This window comes from Palaemon carinicauda, chromosome 21 (assembly GCF_036898095.1).
Source record: "Palaemon carinicauda isolate YSFRI2023 chromosome 21, ASM3689809v2, whole genome shotgun sequence".
In the NCBI taxonomy this organism is placed as follows: domain Eukaryota; kingdom Metazoa; phylum Arthropoda; class Malacostraca; order Decapoda; family Palaemonidae; genus Palaemon; species Palaemon carinicauda.
The window spans coordinates 123,419,461-123,444,135 of record NC_090745.1 but is presented as its reverse complement, the minus strand read 5'-3'; the positions used below and the strand labels follow the sequence as shown (position 1 = coordinate 123,444,135).

General features: G+C 41.4%; 1 protein-coding gene across 1 annotated transcript in view; it reads left to right on the top strand.

Annotated features, from left to right (window-relative positions):
• The window catches only part of LOC137615475 (myeloid differentiation primary response protein MyD88-like), a 50,119-nt gene extending 38,313 nt beyond the window's left edge, over positions 1-11,806 (top strand). Inside the window, exons 6-9 of the mRNA XM_068345382.1 lie at positions 4,851-5,019; positions 8,562-8,721; positions 10,780-10,969; positions 11,410-11,806. Coding sequence (XP_068201483.1) covers positions 4,851-5,019; positions 8,562-8,721; positions 10,780-10,969; positions 11,410-11,748 — 858 coding nt within the window. The 3' untranslated portion in view covers positions 11,749-11,806. The remainder of the gene's footprint in view (positions 1-4,850; positions 5,020-8,561; positions 8,722-10,779; positions 10,970-11,409) is intronic.
• The last annotated feature ends 12,869 nt before the right edge of the window (positions 11,807-24,675 follow it).

The window sequence follows — 24,675 nt, the reverse complement described above, 5'->3', positions numbered from 1 at the left end:
TGAAAGATGCCAACGGTTCGAGGCTGCTAGGGAGAATATGGCTACTAGAACATGGTTCAGAGGCCCTGATTTTGATCCGCCTCTGTTGAGGCAGCGGACCACCACTTCGCTGTCGAGAACCAGACGAAGGTGTTGTCTCTTGGATGGAGCGAGACGTTTCAGGGTTAGAAGAACTGCCATGGCCTCCAGCACATTGATGTGGAATTGGCGGAATAAGGGAGACCAAAGACCTTGAACTTTCCTGAGCTGAGAATAGCCTCCCCAACCTGATAGGGATGCGTCCGTGTGAATGATTAACTTCGGAGGCGGAAATCGAAGGGGAACTGACTTTGACAGATTGTTGGCCCTTGTCCAAGGTAGAAGTCTTTCCCGGAGAATGGGAGGAAGGCGGACTTTCCTGTCCCGGAGCTTCCGGTTCGCCCTCGAACGCCAGACACGATTGATATCTTTCAATTTTGCTTTCAGAAGTAGATCCGTCACTGAAGCAAATTGAAGGGACCCTAGGATCCTCTCTTGGAGTCGTCTGGAACTTACTTTGTCTTTGAGAAAGCGTTTGGTGTTCATTGCAATCTCTAACCTCTTGGGTTTGGGAAGACACAGATTGTGAGATATAAGATCCCATTGCAGGCCGAGCCATTGGAACTTTGATTTCGGAAGAAGACGGGACTTCTTGAAGTTGATCTGGAAGCCTAGAGATTGAAGGTATTGGATGACTCTGTGAGTGGCTTTTAGGCAATTTTGGGAGGTGTCTGCCCAAATGAGCCAGTCGTCCAGATAGGCTACTACTTGAATCCCTTGATTTCTGAGTTCCTGAACAGCAACTTCTGCTAACTTTGTGAAGATCCTTGGGGCGATGTTGAGCCCGAAAGGCATCACCTTGAAGGAGTAATTTTTGTTTCCTAGGCGGAAGCCTAGATACGGACGGAAGTGTCTCGCTATCGGGACGTGATAATAGGCGTCTGTAAGATCGATAGAGGTGGTGACGGCCCCACGGGGAAGTAAGGTCCGCACCTGCGAGACGGTAAGCATTCGAAACTTGTCGCATTGAATGGACAAGTTGAGAAGGGATAGGTCTAAAATCACTCTTCTCTTGTCCGAATCCTTCTTCGGGACACTGAACAGCCGACCTTGAAACTTCAGGTGTTTCGTTTCTTGTATGGCGTTCTTTTGTAACAGGTCCTGGACAAATTCGACTAGGTCCGGAGTGGAATGCTGAAGAAATCTGTTCGGTGGAGGAGGTCCCTGAATCCAACTCCACCCCAGTCCCTTGGAGATGATACTGAAAGCCCAGGGACTGAACCTCCATTTGTTGCGGAAGGCATAAAGCCTCCCCCCTACCCGCTGCATCTCAGTATTGGCTTGAGGAGTTTCCTCCACGTCCGCCTCGGAAGTTCTTTCCCTTGCGAAAGAATCTACCTCTACCTCTGTTCTGGTGTGAACCACGGTGGTAGCCTCTACCTCTGTTATAACCCTGGGAAGAGCCTTGAGCCTCATAAGATTGGTTAAAGGCTGGAGAGGTGGTGGAGGCACCGGGAAGCTGGCTCTTAGGGAGCAGAACGGTGACATAGTCGTCCGAGGAAGGAGCCTGAGAGGTGGAAGGCTGTGCAGGAACAGCAGGAGATGGAGGAAGAGGCTGCCGGAAAACGGACGAGCTACTCTGCTGTTGCCGGAACTGAGTGGAGGTATACGGGCGGAGCCTCTTCCTACCCCGGGCTTGGTAACTTGCGGGATCATATTTCCGCTTAGGAGTCAAACCCCAACGGGCTTTAAGGCTCTGATTAACTCTAGTAGCCTCTGCCAAGACTTCCTCCACAAGATCCTCAGGGAAAAGATTTGGACCCCAACAAGAGGACCGGATAAGTTTATTCGGCTCGTGCCTAATAGTCGCCTCAGCCAGGACGTGTTTGCGGCACCTACGTTTAGCCAGAGCAAAGTCATACAAGTCAAAGTATAACGACTGCAAAGTAGCCTTATTAAGAGACTTAAAGATACTCTCAGTATCATAAGTTAAGGCGTGGCCAAGTTCAACGTTCGACCAACACGTAGGCGGGAATCATACTCCTGTTTAATAAGGGACTCCGGGAGACGGGGAAGCCGTTCACTAAACATTACTGATGCACAGTCCGCTGCTAGCCTGCCAGAAGTAAAGGTGGTATGGACATTGTCCCAACACTCATTACCTGAAGGAAGAAGGAGGGAGATCGGATCTACCTCTCGGATGGGAGGCAAGGGCTTCTCCTCCAGAGCATATTGAAAAGCCAGTTCTGCAACCTTATTGACGCATGGAGTCACGGTATTTTTGTCCATTACGAACATTGTGAACGAACTTTTATGAGGCGTCAACATGGTGTTGGTGCAACCAATATCATTCAGAAACCTAGCCCAAACAGATTGGGCTTGTTCCTTTGGGAAAATGACAGTCTCTTTGGGGACCTTATCCAGCCGAACCAGAGCTTCCTCGGTAAGCCTGGCATAACCATGAAATGGAAATGCTAGACCAGGAGGAAAGAATTCAAAGTCCTCTAGAGGACGAGTACCAAGACCTTCCAATGTTAACATCCCGTCTGAGAATGGGGAATGAAGAGCCATGCGCCAAGGGTTATTCTTGGTAAACGGCGGAAGCTTAGAGGCATCCGGGATGAGAGAGCTTTGAACTCGCTCCGGAGCACCCTGCTCTAATGCCCCAAGTCTCTGACCAATGTTAGAGAACATCGTGTCCATCTTGGCCTGCATTTCCGACACAAACTTAGCCTGCATCTCCGACACAATGCGAAGCATGGCTGATTCGGAAAGGCCCGGGATAGGAGCAGAAGTGGCGGATTGTACTCCCGGGTCGTGAAACTTAGAGGAGGAGCCGGAAGCCTTAGATGACGGGTTTGTATTTGCCTTGGAACTATGGGAAGCCTTGTGGGGCTTACGAACTTTTGGCAAAGATCTAGATATAGACTTATCTTTGGGGGGAACCGGGTGTGATCGATGAGACGAATCACGGTCCCCAGAAAAACCATGGAAAGAAGAGAGATCAGATGAAGAAGAAAGAGCGGGGCTGAGGATAGGAATCTCAGCGCCGGTAACACCTGCCTCACTTACCACCCTACCTGAATCCGGATCATCCAACAACATAGGTTCAACATCCAGGTTCAAGGAGGCAACATTGTCTTCCAGAACTCCGGGGGCATCCAACGGATCTTGTTCCTGGTCGATGAATCCCGCTATAGTGGCATCAATGTCGGCAATGATGGGTGCCGCAACATGCCTAGCCACAGCGGCTGAAGACTTGGCGTTAGGGTAGATCATGGCACAGTAGTCTTCAGATAGGACGTAAGGCTGTTTAGATTTCACGTTTCGGGCAAATCCCCCAACCCACACTTTCAGTGTGGCCCGAGCCGCAGTCTTCTGCTCCGGGGATGCCTGAAATAATAGTGGGAATTACAAAAAGGAAGATTCCCGGCGGTCCTTCAAGACCATAGAAATCTTACTAAATAGTGTATGTATACCAAAAAAGGTAAAATAATTAGAAAGACAACATAGCCAACGGGACTCACCGAGTCAGATCCGAGGGTGGTGATGAGGTCAAAACAGACCATACAGTTATCAGGGTGCCAGACCACGATGTCTTCCAGCTGAATTCCGCAGAGGGCGTGAGACCTACATACAGCATGGCCACAAGGCTGGTGAAGAACAGCCGCACAGGCCGTCGTCTGACAATGCACCATCTATAAAAAGAATAGTATATGAGAAACTGTAATTCTCTTAAGTAGGGGCGGGTCCGGAGGACCCGGGACTAAACATAAGTCTAACTTAAGACTAGAGCTTAACTGTAATACTCTTAAGTAGGGGCGGGTCCGGAGGAGTTGGGTTCCGAGCGGATGCAGAGTTGGTGGTGCCGAGTGAGGTTGAACGGCTCTCCTCTATTGGGGTCTTTGTCGTGGATGAATCTAAATAGTGCGGGACCTCTGGATTATACGCCCAATTCTATACCGACACCAATAGGTGAGCGAGCTAGTTAACCTAGCACTCCTTTACATTTTTTCTCTGGTATATTTAGCAGTAAATTACCTAAGAATAAGTGCTAATAGGAGCTTATTCACTGGCTGGCACAGGTTCAAGCCCAGAAATTTATTTTATTATCAAAATAACATTTCACGTAACAATATCTAGAACTGAATCGCTGTAGCTTCAAAGTTTTGGTACTAAAACCTTTTCTTTCACCAGTATTTAGCACTTTAATTTTCTCCTGTTAAAGTTTTGGACTTGGACACCTACTTTGAAGATAATGACCATCTGGGAGACTGACCTTGTGTTCGAATCCTTCTTTTTGAGTATGGCATCCTTATTGTTACAACTTCCGTGTGCTCCTCAGATACCGGTTTAAGTTTGGCTGGTACCCGGGGACTCGGTTACTCATATGAAATCAGCCATATCTTCTCAGGTCTAGATTTCTGGGTATGAATCTTGTCAACGTGACCAACCTTACCAACAGGAAAAGACTTGACCAGTTCTGACTTGGACTTCATTTCTTTGTCGTGAACTACTCGTCTTTTTCTAGCTAAAAGACGTAAATGAGAACTTTCAAAGTTGAGTTGTTTAACATTACCTGCAGTCGAACATATCTGAGGTCTGGTTTTGATGATTATATAGATGTTATTTAGATTTTACTTGTATCTGGACAGCTTTTGGATAAAGAAGTCGGTAGTTTTACACAAACAATAGGTAAAACATGTTAGTACAGTACTATATGTTTATGTAATGGTTGCTGTTTTGAATATTTGGATAATTAATGTCATGTTAAGTAAATTTATAAACCAATGGATGCTATAAATTCTGATGTTAGTTTTTTCTTTTCACAGTTATGTCTAAAGGATCGTGATTTGGTAGCAGGCTTACAATTTGAAACGGAAGCAGTTGTGAGAGTAATAACAGAGAGATGTTCTAGGGTAATTGTAGTCCTTTCAACAGAATTTCTAGCGTCAAATGTGAATCGCTATTTCACAGGATTTGCTCATGCTTTAAGTGTAGGTGAGTAAACTGGATTTAATGTGTTTTACAAGTAATCTTTAAAGCTTGGGGTTGTTGTGGCCTTATTGGTAACGTCTCTGCCTGGTGATTGCCAGTCGGGGGTTCGAGTCCTGCTCAGACTCATTAGTTCCTTTAATGTCTGCAACCTTACCACCCTTGTGAGCTAAGGTTGCGGGCTTTGGGGGAGCCTATAGGTCTATTTGCTTTGTCATCAGTAGCCATAGCCTGATCCTAGCTTGGGTGGAGAGGAGGCTTGGGCACTGATCATATGTATATGTGGTCAGTCTCTAGGGCATTGTCCTTCTTGCTAGGGCAGTATCACTGTCCCTTGCCTCTGCCATTCATGAGCGACCGTTAAACCTTTAAACTATCAGGAATTTTTTTTTTTTTTGTACTTTAATCATTATGATACAATAGTAACTAGAGTAATGTTATAATGTGTACCTGGATGTTATGCTGAATGTCAATTTTATAAATGTTTTCAACATTCTATTTCTATGTTTCAGGTGTTCAGGAGGGGTAAGAATATATGGTTTTGCTTTGTCCACCTCAATTATCGTACATTTTACTGATCTTCCCGCACCCAGTTCTATTGATTGTCGTAGTTATTTATATAGATTGATAGAGAGAAGTATGTGATTACGTTTGAAGAAAAGATATAGGGAAGAGAGAGGGATTGCTGTAATATGAATTAGAAACATTTTAATGTATCTCATTCCAGCATCAGGAGATTGGGTGTATTTATACAAGTATATGCTTTTAAATGCCTGCTCTTTGATTTACTTTTTATAGTTCATAAAATATGTGCCCAAGTGGAGTTAACTGGGGAAACCCTTTTGGAAATGCAAGTAAGGTTTCGGCTCTCAAATAAGATCACACCCTGTACAGAATCTGGATTTTGCTTTTTCATTCTTTAGGGAGGAGCGGAGAGAGGAAAGGTCCCCTTCTGTTCATTTGTTTGATGTCGACTACCCCTAAGATTGGGGAAAGTGCCTTGGTAAATAAATAAATTCTTTAGGGGTTAAGAAAAGGAAGATGACATTAAGTTTGTACTGTTTACAGTAATGTTTAAACATCTTTTGCAAAATATAGAGCTGCTCTGTACTGTAAATAATTACTGATTGTTTTTCTCGGCACAATCGCTACAAGCCCTCCATACTAAGAGGGACCCTGAAGGCTTCTTAGAATTGAATTTAGGAATGCTTTGTTTCATAGCTTTCATAATGAAACGGAGCATTGTAACAACACATACTAAATGACTATTGTATTGGGTTGTGGTGGCCGATGTGGTAACGTCTCTGACTGGTGAACGCCAGACTGGGGCCACGAGTCCCGCTCAAACTCGTCAGTTTCTTTGGTTGCTGCAACCTCACCATCCTTGTGAGCTGAGGATGGGGGGTTTGGGAGAGCCTATAGGTCTTTCTGCTGAGTCATCAGCAGCCATTACCTGGCCCTCCTTGGTCCTAGCTTGGGTGGAGAGGAGGCTTGGGCGCTGATCATATGTATATATGGTTGGTATCTAGGGCATTGTCCTGCTCGATAGGGCAATGTCACTGTCCCTTGCCTCTGCCATTCATGAGTGGCCTTTAAACCTTTATTGTGCATTTAGAATTATAACATAGTAATTCCTTGGCTAGTGCAAGTGTGACAGTCCACAGTCCAGCTCTCGCCCGCATGACAGTTGAAGAACTGTGAAGTAGTAACAATGCTCTACAGTATGTTTTTTAATTGATTTTATAAATTCTTCACATTCTTTATATTGTATAAATTTAAGATTTCATAAACTCCCTTTTATTCTTATAAACATTTTTTTAAGCTGAAATTAACTTTTACTGTAGATGCATATTTATGCATTGAAGAAAAAATTTAAATCTATTTTCCTTGTCACTTCTCATATATCTGCTTTGTGTAGTAGTGTATGCTTTTATGTACCCATCATTAAGTATTTGCTTCACCTACCAATGAGACAGTTTTAAATATGAGTGATTTAGCAATTAAAATCCATCTCATCTCTGTGCTTTAGCCACTCTTTCCTACTGCTTTCCCAACTTGCTTCACAGTCTAGTGTCTCTTCCATGGTAAGAAAAATGTCCATGTATCACATCTTCCCAATTTGCTCTTGTTGCACAATTTTTGGCACAGAATGTCTGGCATCTGTTTTGTAATCCAGGGAACTTCTTATGATGCCATATGTAATTTTTACTATTTCCTCTTCATCTTTTCTGGCCACCGTCGGCTTCGTTTTGCTAACGTTGAATTCCAGTTTTCTCCTCCATTTTGTTCCCTCATCTTTTGAATACTGTACAGCATATACATACATATACCAAGGCACTTCCCCCAATTTTGGGGGGTAGCCGACATCAACAAATGAAACAAAACAAAAAAGGGGACCTCTACTCTACGTTCCTTCAGCCTAACCAGGGACTCAACCGAGTTCAGCTGGTACTGCTAGGGTGCCACAGCCCACCCTCCCACATTATCCACCACAGATGAAGCTTCATAATGCTGAATCCCCTACTGCTGCTACCTCCGCGGTCATCTAAGGCATCGGAGGCAGCAGCAGGGCCTACCGGAACTGTGTCACAATCGCTCGCCATTCATTCCTATTTCTAGCACGCTCTCTTGCCTCTCTCACATCTATCCTCCTTCTTATGATGCCATATGTAATTTCTCCTATTTCCTCTTCATCTTTTCTGGCCACCGTCAGCTTCGTTTTGTTAACGTTGAATTCCAGTTTTCTCCTCCATTTAGTTCCCTCATCTTTTAAATACTGTACAGCATACTGTATACATTACTTATTAGATTTTAAGTCATTATATTGTATAAAGCAGTTTCCAACGGTCACCTATTCTGTATTTTCATGTTACTTCCTCCAATACAATTACTGTTTAAACAGCAAGAGGTTCAGAGCTGATCATTGATGGAAGCCAACATTTATGATGAGATCTTCTGATACTTCACCATGACTTTCATTTTGATTATCCAAATCAATGACTTTTAATGAAAATATTTCATCTATTCCCAAATGTTCCTAATGCTAAATAGTGACTTGTTTGGAGGTGTCATCTTATGTTATTTGTAAATTCTAGATGCCCGGAAACTTTTAAATCAATCAATTTGGAAATTCTGGTGTACAGGTTTGCATAAGTTCTTTTATAGTTTATAAATTAAATATGTTTTAATGTTGTTAATGTTTTTAACGTATTTTATTTTACTTTTCATTATTTATATTTATTTATTTTGTTATTTCCTTTCCTCACTGGGCTATTTTTCCCTGTTGGAGCCCTTGGGCTTATAGCATCTTACTTTTCCAATTAGGGTTGTAGCTTAGCTAGTACTAATAATAATCCATCCATATACCAAGGCACTTCCCCCAATTTTGGGGGTTAGCCAACATCAAACAAATGAAACAAAAAAGGGGACCTCTCCTCTGTACGTTCCTCCCAGCCTGACAAGGGACTCAATAATGATAATAATATAGTAATTGTTATCCCGATTATGACAATTGGGGACATTTTCTTAACAATATATTTTACCTACAGATCAGCGTAGCCGAATTATAATTCCGTGTCAGCTCGAACGATGCGAAAGACCGGCAATAATAAATTTTTGTCATTCGCTCGACTACTACCGTGCTCAAGGGTTATGGAACTACTGGGAAAAGCTTCGAGATTCATTGGTAGTTCCACCTGTACAGCAAAGGTGAGTTTTATCATTTGGCTTTAAGTTCATATACCTTAAGAATGAATCTATTGCTTGTATTTATGGTAGTATTAGTACTACTTCTAAATCATCAAGTTCTTTTGAGCAAGTAGGATTGGTTTTATTTTTTAAATACAGTGGTACCTCTACATACGAATTTAATCCGTTCCACAACCGACTTCGGATGTAGAAAATGTTCGGATGTAGAAACGAATTTTCCCATAAGAATACATTGAAATAGGATTAATCCGTGGTTGAGCCCAAACACCTATGATAACTCCTTAATAAATTACTACACATAATTACACATGATAATATGCACTCTAAATTAGATAATAGACATGTAAAAAAGAATAATTATCAAGAAATAATAAATAAAAAACAGGTTTTTAGCATCACTTTACCTTAGAAAGTCCAGCGCGGGTGTTGGTCTTGCTACGCAGAGAGGAGACGGACGGGCGGCGAGGAGGTAGAGAGGTTGACTACGATAAACGTACACTACCGTAACTTATTCTAACTTACACTAAGTGAACTTTAACCTAACTTAGCTTATTTATTTTTTTTATTTTTATATTTTATATTTTTTTAACATTTTCTTTTTTTCTTGTTGATGATTAATTTTAATCACTTTCACTCTACACTTAAAATTGATTGAATTTTTTTCTCTTCAATCTTTGCCGTTTTCTTTATTTCACTTTCTTTCGCTTCACTCTTTGCCGTTTTCTTTGAACCACTTCCCTCCTCTTCATCACGAGTTCGCTTCGTAGTTTTTTTAAAGAAGCTATCGATAGAAAGTTGCTTGGCACAGCTTTTCAGAATGTTTTGAAAATAAATTAGGGAAACATCATCAAACTGCGCAACTACACGACAAACCTGCAATTTCTTTGGATGGTATTTGTTGATGAAGTCGACCACGTCTTGATATTTTCCTAACACCTCTTTTATTTCCGCCGAACCTAACACATGTTCTACCTCCTCGATCCCTTCCTTGTCATCACTCATGTGCTCAGACATAGCATGGAGTTCCTTGAGCTCTTCTGTAGTAAATTCGTCGTGATGTTCTTTTGCAAGTTCACTCACACGAATGCCACGCTCATGCTTTTCAATAATTTCTTGCTTTACTTCTAAAGAAAGCATTTCTTTATTCCTTTTCTCACCACTACCACTACCACTTGCGAAACTAAGCCTTTTAGGACCCATGATTTACGTAAAATACTGTAAAAAATCACGATTAAAACACAGTTAATAGCAGAACGCACAGGGCACAACCACACGAAGTCGACGAGAACAGAGGAATGTCCCAAGCCACGCTAATTGAGGGTCCCTCCGAGGTAGAAATGCTGCCTTCTATCGGCGGAAATAAAAAATACATCTGGCGCTATGAGTACCATCTACGTGTACGGGTATTGTTTACTTCGGGTGTCGAAAAAAAATTCGGGTGTAGAGTAGGAACGTGTTCGAATTGTACTTCGCGTGTCGAAAAATTCAGATACAACCGGTACGACGAAAATTGCTTACTTCGTGTGTCGAAATAAAATTCGGGTGTAGAGTCGAAAAATTGCTCGAATTTTACTTCGGATGTTGGAAAAGTTGGATGTAGATACGTTCGTGTGTAGAGGTTCCACGGTAGTTTCCTGTGTGGAGATTTTGCTGCTATAAGTGAGTACATTTGGATTAAATATAATTAAAGTGTAAGAGCTTTCATTTATATAACTTGTATGAAAATGCAGGGTACACTTGGGCACACTATTCCATCTTTATTTCTGTCAATCTTGTTTTTTTATATTTGATATATGGGAGATTTATTTTAATGGTCTTACTGTTCTTGAAATATTTCATTTTAATAGTAGTTTATTTATTTCCTTATTTCCTTTCCTCACTGGGCTATTTTTCCCTGTTGGGAGTCCTTGGGCTTATAGCATCCTGCTTTTCCAACGGGGTTGTAGGCTATCTAGTAATAATGATGATAATAATTATAGTAATAATAATAATAATAACTAATAATAATAATACGCAAATTGTTTGATGTAATACTTTATCTATTTTTGTATTTTCAAGCCTTCCCAGTGTTTTGCCTCGTGCCACTATCCAAGAATTACCAAGTGCCCCAACAGTTCCTTCAAGTCCAGAAAGTGTAAACTCCCATTCTCCATCTTCGTCACGAAACTTCTTCTCAAAAATTCTGCGTAAAGGGGATAGCTATGGAAAACTCAAAATGGGTTCCCCCTCAGACTCTACATTTTATCAGGTACTGTTGCTTTCTTAAATATTTAACCCTTTTACCCCCAAAGGACGTACTGGTACGTTTCACAACAGCCATCCCTTTACCCCCATGGACGTACCGGTACGTTCTTGCAAAAAAATGCTATAAATGCTTTTTTTTTTCATATATTTGATAATTGTTTGAGAAAATTCAGGCATTTTCCAAGAGAATGAGACCAACCTGACCTCTCTGACAAAAATTAAGGCTGTCAGAGCAATTTAAAAAAAAATATACTGCAAAATGTGCGGGGAAAAAAATAACCCCCTGGGGGTTAAGGGTTGGAAATTTCCAAATAGCCTGGGGGTAAAAGGGTTAATACAGTTTGAGTTACACATATAAATTTAATTCTAATTTCCTTAAACTTTTGTAAACAAAAGGAAACTTTTCATAATTTATTTTATCCTCATAAATATCTCGCCTCTCAGGTAAACAAAGTGACTGCCGAGGGTGATGGTACGAAGCCTGATCATGAAGTCACACACAGCACGAACGGTCACGCGTGTAGCTCAGCCATCCCCATCAGAAAGTCGTCTGCGAGTGCTATGAGCATTAGTTTATCCTCTGCATCTGGAGAATCTAACGACCTTACGCACGTTTTGGGCAGCCTTCCGGATGTCCCAGAGACGCCGCCTGTAAGTCCAATGAGCACAACTTGCTCCAAGGTACTCCTCCTACCGGAAGTCTCGACACCTACCCCTAAGTCACCTTCAAAGTTTCTGGAAAGAATTTTCAAAGGAAAACAAAAGAGGAAAGATTATGGTTAGATGCAACAAAAAATATTTTACGTACTTGGCTATACTCGAAATATATAAATGCTGTGATTATCCTTTTTAAAACATCTAGATACCACAATGTTATGTAATTTTTTATTACTAGCCACCACTAACAAAAGAGAATTACAGTATTACAATATACAAACCGGTACTACTAATGTTTTTCTTCCAGTACTGTACCAAAGAAAATTTGCAAGAAGCTAAAAGGTATTATTGTGATGTGCATTCCTTATTTTAGGAGAGCATTAATTCTGTATGATAAAAAAGGATCCAAAAGTATTCTACTTCACATGTTTTTTTTTTATTTTATATTATTAATTTAATTTTGCATCGTGTAGATTATTTGATTTTTCCTTGTTTCCTTTCCTCACTGAGCTACTTTCCCTGTTGAGCCCCATGGGCTTACAGCATCCTGCTTTTCCAACTAGGGTTGTAGCTTAGCAAGTAATATATATATATATATATATATATATATATATATATATATATATATATATATATATATATTATATATAATATATATATATATATATATTTATATATATATATATATATATATATATATATATATATATATATATATATATATATATATATATATATATATATATATATATATAATATATATATAATATATATATATCTATATATATATATCTATATCTATATATATATATATATATATATATATATATATATATATATATATATATATATATATATATATATATATATAAATAATGTATGTATGTATGTATATGATCTTTCTTCATGGATAAATGTTATTGTCATGGTCATGCCAGTATCGTGGACCAGGGTTCGATTCCCTGGCCGGCCAGAAGCTATTGTCTCTGAGTGGTTTTGCATTGGGACTCTGATCCGAAGGTTGGTAAGAGAATCCAGACATTAAGATATACATACATACATATTGAAGGGCAAATGAAGATTTTGCACAGCTGAGATGAGAGAATGAAAGTCTTTTATTCGATAATTAGAATTTCTAAAGGCTCATTTATGACAACTTCATGTTATTTAGAAAAAAAATCTAGATTTTATTAAAGGTTTTTTTTCTTTGTGCTACAACTAGATTGCTCCAATCTTAGTCACCTTAATTTCATTACTTATTTTCTATTCAATATTGGAAACAAATGTCTAAGCATTTGGTATTTCTTTTATATTTGTTTTTTAAATGTAAATCCATTATATATATAGATGTACCATCAGAAAAATTAACTTTTCAATATTAAACTTACCCGATAATCATGTAGCTGTCAACTCTGTTGCCCGACAGAATTCTATGGAGGGATACGCCAGCTATCACAATACTAGAAGGGGGTGTTCTTACCAGCGCCACCTGTGGCCAGGTACTCAAGTACTTCTTGTTGACACCTCCTCAATTATTCCTCTGTCGTGCTTCTGACAAGACGTTCTGGGATACGCTTATGTTCTTGGAGTATTTTCACGACTTTGGTGAAGTATTGCTCTTTGATTCCGGCTGTCGCTTTACTGGAAACTTCTATTTTAGCTTAGTTAGCTTTTGGAATTAATTTGATTAATTTTGGTGACGAAGAGAGTATGAACTCTCGTTCACCTTTCAATGGCCGACCCTTCCCTTAGACGGAAGTGTTGGTGTCTAAGAGAGTATAGACTCTCTTTCTTAATTTTGCTTAACAAAAGTTATAGATTTATTTTATATCTCTCCGCCTCTTATAGGCCTCTTCGATTAACTTCCTTTTATTATAAACTTATTAAAATTAATTTTTATATTTGTTTATATTCGACCTTCCTAATAGTAGGCGGTCTTTTCTTGGTACCGAAGTTAATTATCGTGAGCCCGTCATTTCGGTTTTACCTGTTAACATATTATGCTATTTTAAGGTCTTTGAAAGAATTTCTTTGATAGTCTTGTACTTTTTCAAAGTTGAACTAACGTTTTGTTTGTCTCGGCAGTTGTTGACGTTCAGAACGTTTCAACTTGCACTCTATCGTTACGATAGAGAAAGAATGTTCACGGTTTCACGTTGCAGTAAGAGTAACCGTGTCTAGCGTTTTGTTCATTCTTTCTTAACTTAATGGTTTTGATCCTAATAAGGAACTTTTCTTTTTGGGAAATATTTCAGTTTTTTCCTTTAACAATAATATGTTTTAACGATATATATGATTGGGCTCTTCTCTCAGGTTCTAAGTCAAGAGAGAGAGAGAGAGAGAGAGAGAGATAGAGACGGAGGGAGAAAGAGGATAAACGTTTCCCTCAAGCCTGCCAGGCGTACGAGTAACGTCGTTATCGTTTTGCTCTTATCCCTAGTCTCTTTAGGGGAAGAAACTAAACGTTTCTAGAGTGATCTAGTGTTTAGTCTCTTTCCAGCCACTGAATTTTCTTTCATTAGATTTTTCTGTTACATTGTAATTCTGTTTTCGCAATTACTAACTTTTGAGAAGGATAGAATTGCGTGTTTCAGGTACAAACCACTTAAAGTTTCGAGTTCAGTGAAATAAGTGCAAACAGAAATCAAAGTGATAAGTGATTAGTGCAAAGTATGTCAGTGTTATGCGTGAGGGTACTTTTGTGCGCGCCAGTCGTCCTCCCAGTCCGGGACCTCTTGCAAGCTCCCAAGCCCAGGGGAGAAGCAATGTCGAAGGGCAAAAGGGTTCGGCAGGCCTTGATCAGCGCACAGAAGTATCCTCGGTGGTTGTGGGCGTGTCTTACAGAGACCGTCACTCCCACCCGCAGACGATTGAGCCCTTATTTTGCTCGTCTGCAGAAGAGATTTAGAGGAGAAAATAAAGGCAGAGTTACGCTGGTCTCAGGTCTCAAGACCTCTTAAACGTAAAGTCCAGACCTATGCCAGACGTACGAAGTAAAGTTCAACAACCCGGATGCAGTCATTGGGTTAGCTCTGACTCTCCTCAGTCATCAGTTTGTCGGGCTGAGAGTGCTCCTACACTCCCCCCCCCTATGCTCGCTCCGCCTGATCGCAGTACCACCTGCCAGGCGTACGATGTTGTGGACTCTACTACAGTTCATGCAAGCACAGCTTTCGGACCTGATGCGTGAGTGTCGTGCTGAGAGTGTTGCACCTCCTCCTCCTCCTGCACCGGTGGTGCACCAACCGCCTGCACCCGTTCAGCCTGTGCTGCACCCGCCTGCACCGGTGGTGCACCAACCGGCTGCACCCGTTCAGCCTGTGCTGCACCCGCCTGCACTCGCTGCACCCAGTCGCAGCACCATCTGCCAGGCGTATGATGTTGTGGACTCTACTACAGTCCATGCAAGCACAGCTTTCGGACCTGTTGTGTGAGTGTCGGGCTGAGAGTGTTGCACCTCCCCTGCACCCGTTCAGCCTGTGCTCAACCCGCCTGCACTCGCTGCACCCAGTCGCAGCACCATCTGCCAGGCGTACGATGTTGAACCTCTTTCTGTGTTCGCTGTTCCCAGTGTTGTTCAGCCTCAGCCTTCTTTAAGGCAACCTTCGGTTTGGGATCAGGAGGATTACCCCACTCTTCCTCCTCCTCCCCTGGCTGCTCCACCGGTGGTGCAACTCTCGGTGGAGGTACAACCTCTTCCACCTGTGAGTCAGTCTCCTCAGCTGCTGCACCGAGCTCAACCCGTGCACCCTGATCCTGCGCCTCAGACACCTCTGCTTGCGGGAACTTTACCTTGTTCTGCGCAACCTCGGTCTCTTCACGCTCCACTCATACCACAGGAACAGGAACTTTCTGCACCTTCCACTGTTGTTGTTCCAGCTCGTTCTGACTCTGCTGTTCAGCATACCTTACCTCCATTTTCAAACCATGGCAAAAATATGAATCATGAGTTATGAATGTAAGGTAAACATTATGTTGATTTTTTAAACCCCATGCAAGCATGCATAAAGCACTCTAGCACTGGTCATGGAATTTCTGAGGAATGTTAAACGCCATGCACACGCTCTGCTTTCCTTACAGCAGGCTCTGCTTACTACATGCTCAGCATTCAGCATGCTCTGCATTCAGCATGCTCTGCATACAACACATGCTCTACATACAGCATGCTCTGCATACAGCATACTCTGCATTCATCATGCTCTGCATACCTTACCGCATGCTTCTCAACATATCTTGGGTTGTTGCCAACTCACTAGACTGTCAAGCAGTTTCATAACGTTGCCTTCTAGTCTGCTGCTTTTGCACCAGTGAACCCTCACTCAGAGAACTTAGCTTTTCTAGGATAAGGTCCCTGTAGATGAGAAAGTTCTTTTCTCCCTCCTTCTGATATTCCCTTGAGGACTCTGTCATTTGGAGGGAGCCTTTAGCTGCATAACCTCTTATGGACTTTTATTTAAGCATAACATGCTTACAGGGAAGGTAATGGTTCCACTTCAGCCGCTAATCCCGTCTGTTACCACACCTGCTCCCATAGACCTTGAGCTGTGTTGCATGACATGCAGTCCAAGCTTAGTACTTGTTAGAGGATTTTTGTTTACGAAGTCAATGTGTCACGGGGAAGACGTTCAACAACCAACAGAAGGGACTTGTTGTGACGCAGTGCGGCAACCTCAGCAACCCGTTAAGGAGTTGTCTGTACGACCCAGATAGTCTAGACAGATTCGGGTTGTCACTGTACTTCCTCGCTTGCCCATGATTGTCAGTTTACAGACTGTGCAGCAGTATCATGACCTTGTGTCCGGCTCCGTCAGACGACTGGCTTTTAAGAGCTCCCACAAGTCGTCGCTGTCTGGAGATTTTCAAATGGACTATGGATCTGACCAAGGAACTGGGCCTCCTGGTCAATTTTGAGGAGTCTCAGCTCGTTCCATCCCAGACCATTGTTTCCTTGGGTATGGATCTTCAGAGTCGAGCTTTCGGACTTGTCCGTCGGCCCCAAGGATCTTCCAAGCCCTAGAATGCATCCAGAGCATGCTGAGAAGGAACCGATGCTTAGTCAGGCAGGGGATGAGTCTAACAGGGACACTTTCATCGCTGGCCCTGTTCATCGAGTTAGGGAGACTCCACCTCCGCCCCCTTCAGTATCATCTAGCTGCTCACTGGATAAAGGACATGACGCTAGAGACGGGCTCAGTTCCTGTTTCCGAAGAGATGAGGTCTACTCTAACGTGGTGGAAGAACAGCATTCTTCTCAAGGAAGGTCTACCTTTGGCTGTTCAGACCCCCGACCACCGTCTCTTCTCGGACGCATCGGACACGGGCTGGGGTGCGACACTGGACGGACAGGAATGCTCGGGAACATGGAATCAGGAGCAAAGGACACTTCACATCTATTGCAAGGAGTTGTTGGCAGTTCATCTGGCCTTGATAAACTTCAAGTCCCTCCAGCTTAACAAGGTGGTGGAGGTGAACTCCGACTACACCACAGCCTTGGCTTACATCTCCAAGCAGAGAGGGACTCATTCGAGGAAGTTGTTCAAGATCGCAAGGGACCTCCTCATTTGGTCAAAGATCGAAAGCTCACGCTGGTAACGAGGCTCATTCAGGGCGATATGAATGTCATGGCAGATCGCCTCAGCCGTAAGGGTCAGGTCTTCCCCACAGAGTGGACCCTTCACAAGAATGTTTGCAGCAGACTTTGGGCCCTGTGGGGTCTGCCAACCATAGTTCTATTCGCTACCTCGATGACCAAGAAGCTCCTCTTGTATTGTTCTCCGATTCCAGACCCAGCAGCAGTTCGCGTGGATGCCTTTCTGCTGGATTGGTCCCATCTCAACCTGTATGCATTCCCGCCGTTCAAGATTGTCAACAGGGTACTTCAGAAGTTCGCCTCTCACAAAGGGACACGGTTGACGTTGGTTGCTCCCCTCTGACCCGCGAGAGAAGGGTTCACCGAGGTACTGCAATGGCTGGTCGACGTTCCCAGGACTCTTCCTCCTAGAGTGGACCTTCTGCGTCAACCTCACGTAAAGAAGGTACACCCAAACCTCCACGCTCTTCGTCTGACTGCCTTCAGACTATCGAAAGTCTCTCAAGAACTAGAGGCTTTTCGAAGGAGGCAGCCAGAACGATTGCCAGAGCAAGGACGACATCCACTCTCAGAGTCTATCAGTCTTAATGGGAAGTCTTCCGAAGCTGGTGCAAGGCCAATGCAGTTTTCCTCAACCAGTACCACTGTAACCCAGATTGCTGACTTCCTGTTACATCTAAGGAACGTAAAATCCCTATCAGCTCCTACGATCAAGGGTTACAGAAGTATGTTGGCAGCGGTTTTCCGCCACAGAGGCTTGGATCTTTCCTCCAACAAAGATCTACAGGACCTCCTTAGGTCTTTTGAAACCTCAAAGGAACGTCGGTTGTCCACTCCAGGCTGGAATCTAGACGTGGTCCTAAGGTTCCTAATGTCATCAGGATTTGAACCGTTCCAATCAGCCTCTTTTAAGGACCTCACATTAGAAACTCTTTTCCTCGTGTGCTTAGCAACAGGTAAAAGAGTAAGTGAGATCCACGCCTTCAGCAGGAACATAGGTTTCACATCTGAAACGGCTACATGTTCCTTGCGGCTCGGTTTTTTTGGCTAAAACGAGCTTCCTTCCCGTCCTTGCCCTAAGTCGTTCGAGATCCCAAGCCTGTCCAACATGGTGGGGAACGAAATAGAGAGAGTACTTTGCCCTGTTAGAGCTCTTAAGTACTATTTAAGAAGGTCAAAACCATTACGAGGACAATCAGAAGCCTTATGGTGTGTTATCAAGAAGCCTTCTCTACCAATGTCTAAGAACTCAGTTTCTTACTACATCAGGCTTCTGATTAGAGAAGCAAATTCTCATCTGAAGGAAGAAGACCTTGCTTTGCTGAAGGTAAGGACACATGAAGTGAGAGCTGTGGCTACTTCAGTGGCCTTCAAACAGAACCGTTCTCTGCAGAGTGTTATGGATGCAACCTATTGGAGAAGCAAGTCAGTGTTCGCATCATTCTATCTCAAAGATGTCCAGTCTCTTTACGAGTACTGCTACACCCTGGGTCCATTCGTAGCAACGAATGCAGTAGTAGGCGAGGGCTCAGCCACTACATTCCCATAATTCCATAACTTTTTAACCTTTCTCTTGAATACTTTTTATGGGTTGTTCGGTCGGCTAAGAAGCCTTCCACATCCTTGTTGATTTGGCGGGTGGTCAATTCTTTCTTGAGAAGCGCCGAGGTTAAAGGTTGTGATGAGGTCCTTTAGTATGGGTTGCAGCCCTGTATACTTTAGCACCTTTGGGTTGATTCAGCCTCCAAGAGGAACGCTGCGCTCAGTAAGGAAGACGAACTTAAAAAAGAGACAGAGTAACGGTTCAATTCGACTTCCTTACCAGGTACTTATTATTTCATTGTTATTTGAGATAACTGTTATATGAAATATGGGATACTTAGCTATCCTTTAATCTTGTACACTGGTTTTCACCCACCCCCTGGGTGTGAATCAGCTACATGATTATCGGGTAAGTTTAATATTGAAAAATGTTATTTTCATTAGTAAAATAAATTTTTGAATATACTTACCCGATAATCATGATTTAATTGACCCTCCCTTCCTCCCCATAGAGAACCAGTGGGACCGAGGAATAATTGAGGAGGTGTCAACAAGAAGTACTTGAGTACCTGGCCACAGGTGGCGCTGGTAAGAACACCCCCTTCTAGTATTGTGATAGCTGGCGTATCCCTCCATAGAATTCTGTCGGGCAACAGAGTTGACAGCTACATGATTATCGGGTAAGTATATTCAAAAATTTATTTTACTAATGAAAATAACATATTCATAACAACCAATTATAAATCATATACCGGTATATATAATATATTTAAGGTTATTGTAGTTCCTACTGTTTTATTCTACTTTCAGCATAGATTCAGAGAAAAATGGCCTGCCTTATGTGTGAATGAAATGTAAAGCTTTTCCTTAAAACTATGCACTTAAGGATATGATGCTGTAAAAATGACCTTCATTTTGTGTGAATGAAATGTAAAGCTTTTCCTTAAAAATATGCACTTCTTGATATCATGCTGTAAAATGTTTCAAGTACCCAAAACTACAGTACCACCTATTTAGATACAAATGCATGTTTGTTCCCACACAAACACAAACCAACGAGGTGTAAACAACCACCTTCGCTTACTCTAATCGCAATTGCATTTCGGTCATCATAGAGGGAACTTGTTCCTCTGAGCTGGAAATATTTCGGCAGTTTATGCTTTGCATTAACTTTTTTTTTTCTTTCTCTTCCAGTTGTGTTTTTATTTTTTCTTTCTCTTCCAGCTGTGTGTTTGTTTTATCTTTCTCTTCCAGCTGTGTGTTTGTTTTTCCTTTCTCTTCCAGCTAAGTGTAGTGTATTAGCGGTTTTTGTTATCGCGCGGACATGTCCTGGTATCTTGCCGAAGCCCTGCGGCACATTATGAGCAACGTAGAGGTAGATCCTCATCGCTTATGCCGGGTGTGGCGAGGACGCGTGTGCTCTGGGGCCTCACCTTGTGCGGTGAGTAGGGAGTGGCCATCCTCCCAGTGGGTGTTGTTTGGCAGGAGGAAGAAGGGCAAAGGGGATTCTTTGCTTTTGGGGTTGTCCTTGAAGTCTAAGAAGCCCTGGACTGCTGCTGCTTCTCCCGGAACTCTCCCTTCGTACTCTTCCCCTCCGTCCTCCTCCGGGGGGCGGTCGGGTAAGAGTGATGGTCAGTTGACTTGTAGACAAGCTCAGGGACAGGGATTCTATGGTGTTTCTCCTAGTAAGACGGTTTAACTTCTCCGGCTCCTGAACAGGACCAATATCTACAGATGGAGGGCTGAGGTTATGTTTTAGTCAGATGAAAGTGAAGAGTAACTGGCCTTTCAATCATCCTCTCTCTCGGGATACAGCATTGTAATTTCACTAGCTGGATTTGGTCTGATGTAGGTAGGCTCATTTTGCTTTCAGCTACAGTGTGTTTAAACACCTCCAGTTTGTTCCCTCACATTTCTTATGAGGAGAATTGTGATGAATGAAACAAACTCACCGGTATTTCTTTTTTCTTAAGCAAGCACAGTTTAGCTGTGAGTTCAGCACACTGAAGTACGGCTCGGATCTTTCCTTCCCTCTACATTGCATAGACTGTGATTACCATCAGCCAGCTCTTGATTTACAAGATGTGGGAACTCGAGCTGTTGCATCCAATGCAAAGCCTGAGATTCCCGGGTTGGTTTTCCAGCCAGTTGGAATGTGGACTGAGTATCTAAGGATGAGTCTCCTATAGTAAAGAAAGATGGTTTCTATGTGTAGGAACAAATTTGAAAAATAATTTCTATTTTTCCTAACTACAAACTTTAGTTCTTTACTCAAACCTTCCTGCCATCACCTACCCCAAATAAGTCTCGGCTGCAATATAATCGAGGTTAGAGTATGCTGAAGGGTCAGACAGGGTAACTACCCTGCAGGTTGTTTACTCCTCATTAAAAGTTGCACTGCCATATTCATTGCATTTGTTATAATTCTACTATAGTAAGGTAGTGAGGTTTGTATAGTTAAGAAAATTACAAATTATTTTTTAAACTAGTAATTTCATTCTAAATGCCTTCATTATCCCCAAAAGTTTCTATTGCAAATGGTCATTACTGTAAATATTGCCTTTAAAGGCTTCATCAAGGGAAGAGCCTTTGTACAAGTCTGTATATGAAATATACGCACTTACGATCAATGTCAAACTCCCTTCCCCACGCAAGTTAGGGTCCGGTAATGATGCTGGTGACTCAGAACGTACACTTATGCCTCCACCTCTCTAACACACAGGGACAATCAGGTTGTGATTTTACTATAATGCTAAAATTAGCTTCTCACAGATTGTGTCACAAATAAATCCACTAATCACTTTTAATTAAGCTGACAGTTTGATGGTTGGGAAGGCTTCTTCTCTTTGTTTAAAAAATTTGCAAGTGTTATCTTGTCCGAGTTCATGAGTTTTATCATTTCCGTATTTTTTCTGTTCATCATTGTGAAAGTTGCCTCCATTTCTGTCTGGGCTTTGTAGATTTATAACCTATATGTCTGTGAAAGTGTGTTTCTGTTGTTTGTTTCATGTAAATATTTTTGACTGCCTACAAATTTGATATAGTTTAAAAAAAAAGTGCTGGAGATTTTAGGATGGTGTCCTGTTCATGTCCTTTTCTCATTTATTTTAACTATTAATTAAGTAGTAGAGTACACATTTTTTAATTTCAAATATAAGTTAAGTTATACAGGGCTTCCATGTGTACTGCAAGGGATTTTTTCATCTCTAATTTCCACTTCTGTTTTCTCGTGGACTTCTCGTCGAGCATGAAGATTTGAAGTACAGTAGATCTTGTTTGTTTCTTTAGTAAACCATATATTTTTACAGAATAGTACTTGCTTGCGTGGTTTAGCACTTCACTGTTTAATTATTCTGGGAGATGTTTATTGACAGACTGGATTCTAACCTGTTTTTTTTTTTTTTTCTTTTACTTTTCGACACTCCACTCAACTTGTTGGGTAATGAAGGAAGGCCAAGGTTTCGATGGATGGATGGTGTGAAGAAAGCTCTGGGTGATAGGAGGATAGATGTGAGAGAGGCGAGAGAGCGTGCTAGAAATAGGAATGAATGGCGAGCGATTATGACAGTTCCGGTAGGCCCTGCTGCTTCACCCAGTCACCTTGGATGACGGCGGAGGTAGCAGCAGTAGGGGATTCAACATTATGAAGCTTCATCTGTGGTGGATAACAGGGGAGGGTGGGCTGTGGCAGCCTAGCGATAAAAGCCGAACTTGGTTGAGTCCCTCATCTGGCTGGGAGGAGCGTAAAGAGGAATGGTTCTCGTTTTATTTTTTTTCATTTTGTTTTTATGTTGGCAACTCCCCAAAAATTGGGGGAAGTGCCTTGGTATATAGGTAGATAAACATTTACTTTGAGAGTAAGTGGCAGGTATTAGGATCATGAGTCCAATTAGAGGAAAACCCTTTTTTAAGGAATGCAATACTATATAGTAATGAGATTGGGTTTTGTCATCAAATGAGTACTGATAATTATATGTGGTTGACAGACAAACAATAGGATCTGTAGATGCTTTTTTTTGTTTCAACTCAAGTGTGTATGAATAGCTTCACCCGGTTAGAGCTCAATAATCATTAGAAGGCCATCAGGATTTAATTGATAGCTTATTCCTGTGGAAAAAAAGTCTTGAGCTGATGAATTAGTGACTCAAGTTCTTTGGAATCCAGTTCATTTTTACTCTATCAGTGTAGGTGTTGGCTGTTTTTTCTTTTATTGTGCCTTCTGTGTTTACTGCCTACGTGGTAAAAGTACAGTATAAATTACAGTACTACTTTGTCCAAGACTTATTTTATTCGGTTATATTTTCTTGCTCATAAGAACTGGTACTTTAGCAGTGAAAATGTATCTTTTGATAATTATTTATCTAAATCATCTCCCCTAATATTCATAGTGCTTTTCTTTCGAAGTAGGTTGAATGCCAACCTCTACCCTATGGCTAAAAAAAAAAATCATTGCTTTCCTTGTAATAGGCCAACCCCTCTGGTGAAGTGTCTAGTTAAACTGGCAGTTGATGTTGATTATTGCCTCGTGGGCATGAAATAGTTCCTTTGTCTTTTCAGTTCTTTCGTCACATTTGCGTGCTTCAGACTGTTGTCTACCTGCATCCCAGATTGTGTGTGATTTAAGGTTACTTGGTATAAATTAATAAGGGATGTCTTCTGAAATTACTATGAATCCCTGTGAGGTTTGTTCAAGCGATTTATATCTGGGTGATCATGATCCTCATTCCCTTTTTTTTCGTTTCTCTCTTTTTTTTCGTTTCTCTCTATTTTTTCGTTTCTCTTTTTTTTCGTTTCTCTCTTTTTTTTCGTTTCTCTCTTTTTTTTCGTTTCTCTCTTTTTTTTCGTTTCTCTTTTTTTTGCGTTTCTCTTTTTTTTTCGTTTCTCTTTTTTTTCGTTTCTCTTTTTTTTCGTTTCTCTTTTTTTTCGTTTCTCTCTTTTTTTTTCGTTTCTCTCTTTTTTTTCGTTTCTCTTTTTTTTCGTTTCTCTCTTTTTTTTCGTGCATGGTGCAGGCAAGATTGTGATTTGAGAGCAGTCAAGTATTATTTCAACAAAACTGAAAAAATTAAGGAAGGTTTCTGATTTGTGTTGTGGGGTTATGATTTTAGGGCAGTCTCTCTCCCAAAAGGCTATGCTTTTTCTTGTTAAGGCTTTAGTAACAAACACAGAATTAGATTTGAGTAGTGTGAAGTACTTGAAGGTTCAGGTAGATATATTCTTTAGGAATCTTTCTTTGGTAGGTTTCAACACCCGTTTAATAACCTATGTCTGCTTTCACCAAAAAAATTACAAAAAGAAACCTTGTTTCCTTATAAAAATTACTGGGTATTGGGTGCTGTGTTTAGCTGCTTGGGATGTAGAGTAAATAAGAATTTACTGTTACTGTACTGTAATGAATTATCTTAAATTTGGTTTTAAGTTAAAGCATTAGTTTTCTCATAGAAAGTTCATAGTGTTGGGTAGTGTAGGTGTATAGTTTTAAAAGTTTAATTGTGGGGGATGTGTTTGGAACCCAATTTGGAAGAACGAGCTGAAACAGATTTGTTTAGTTCACAGTTGGTTATTGTTGAACTAGACAAAATGTCTCCGGTATCTGATAAAGTTTACTAATCTAGGAAATTATATTTCTTATAAGGGTATAGTTTTAAAAGCTTAATTGTGGGGGATGTGTTTGGGATGTGGAAGAGCGAGCTGAAACAGATTTGTTTAGTTCACAGTTGGTTATCGTTGAACTAGATAAAGATGTTTCTCCAGTATTTGATAGTTTACTAATCTAGGAAGTTACATTTCCTATCACTTACCTTAAGTAACCCACCTCCACCAGAGTGTGGGAATGTAAACTATAAGCACCAGGAATTTTAATGATGAGATTAAATATTTCTATAAACATGCCCTCTCCTTCCCACAGACTAGTGATGTCTAGT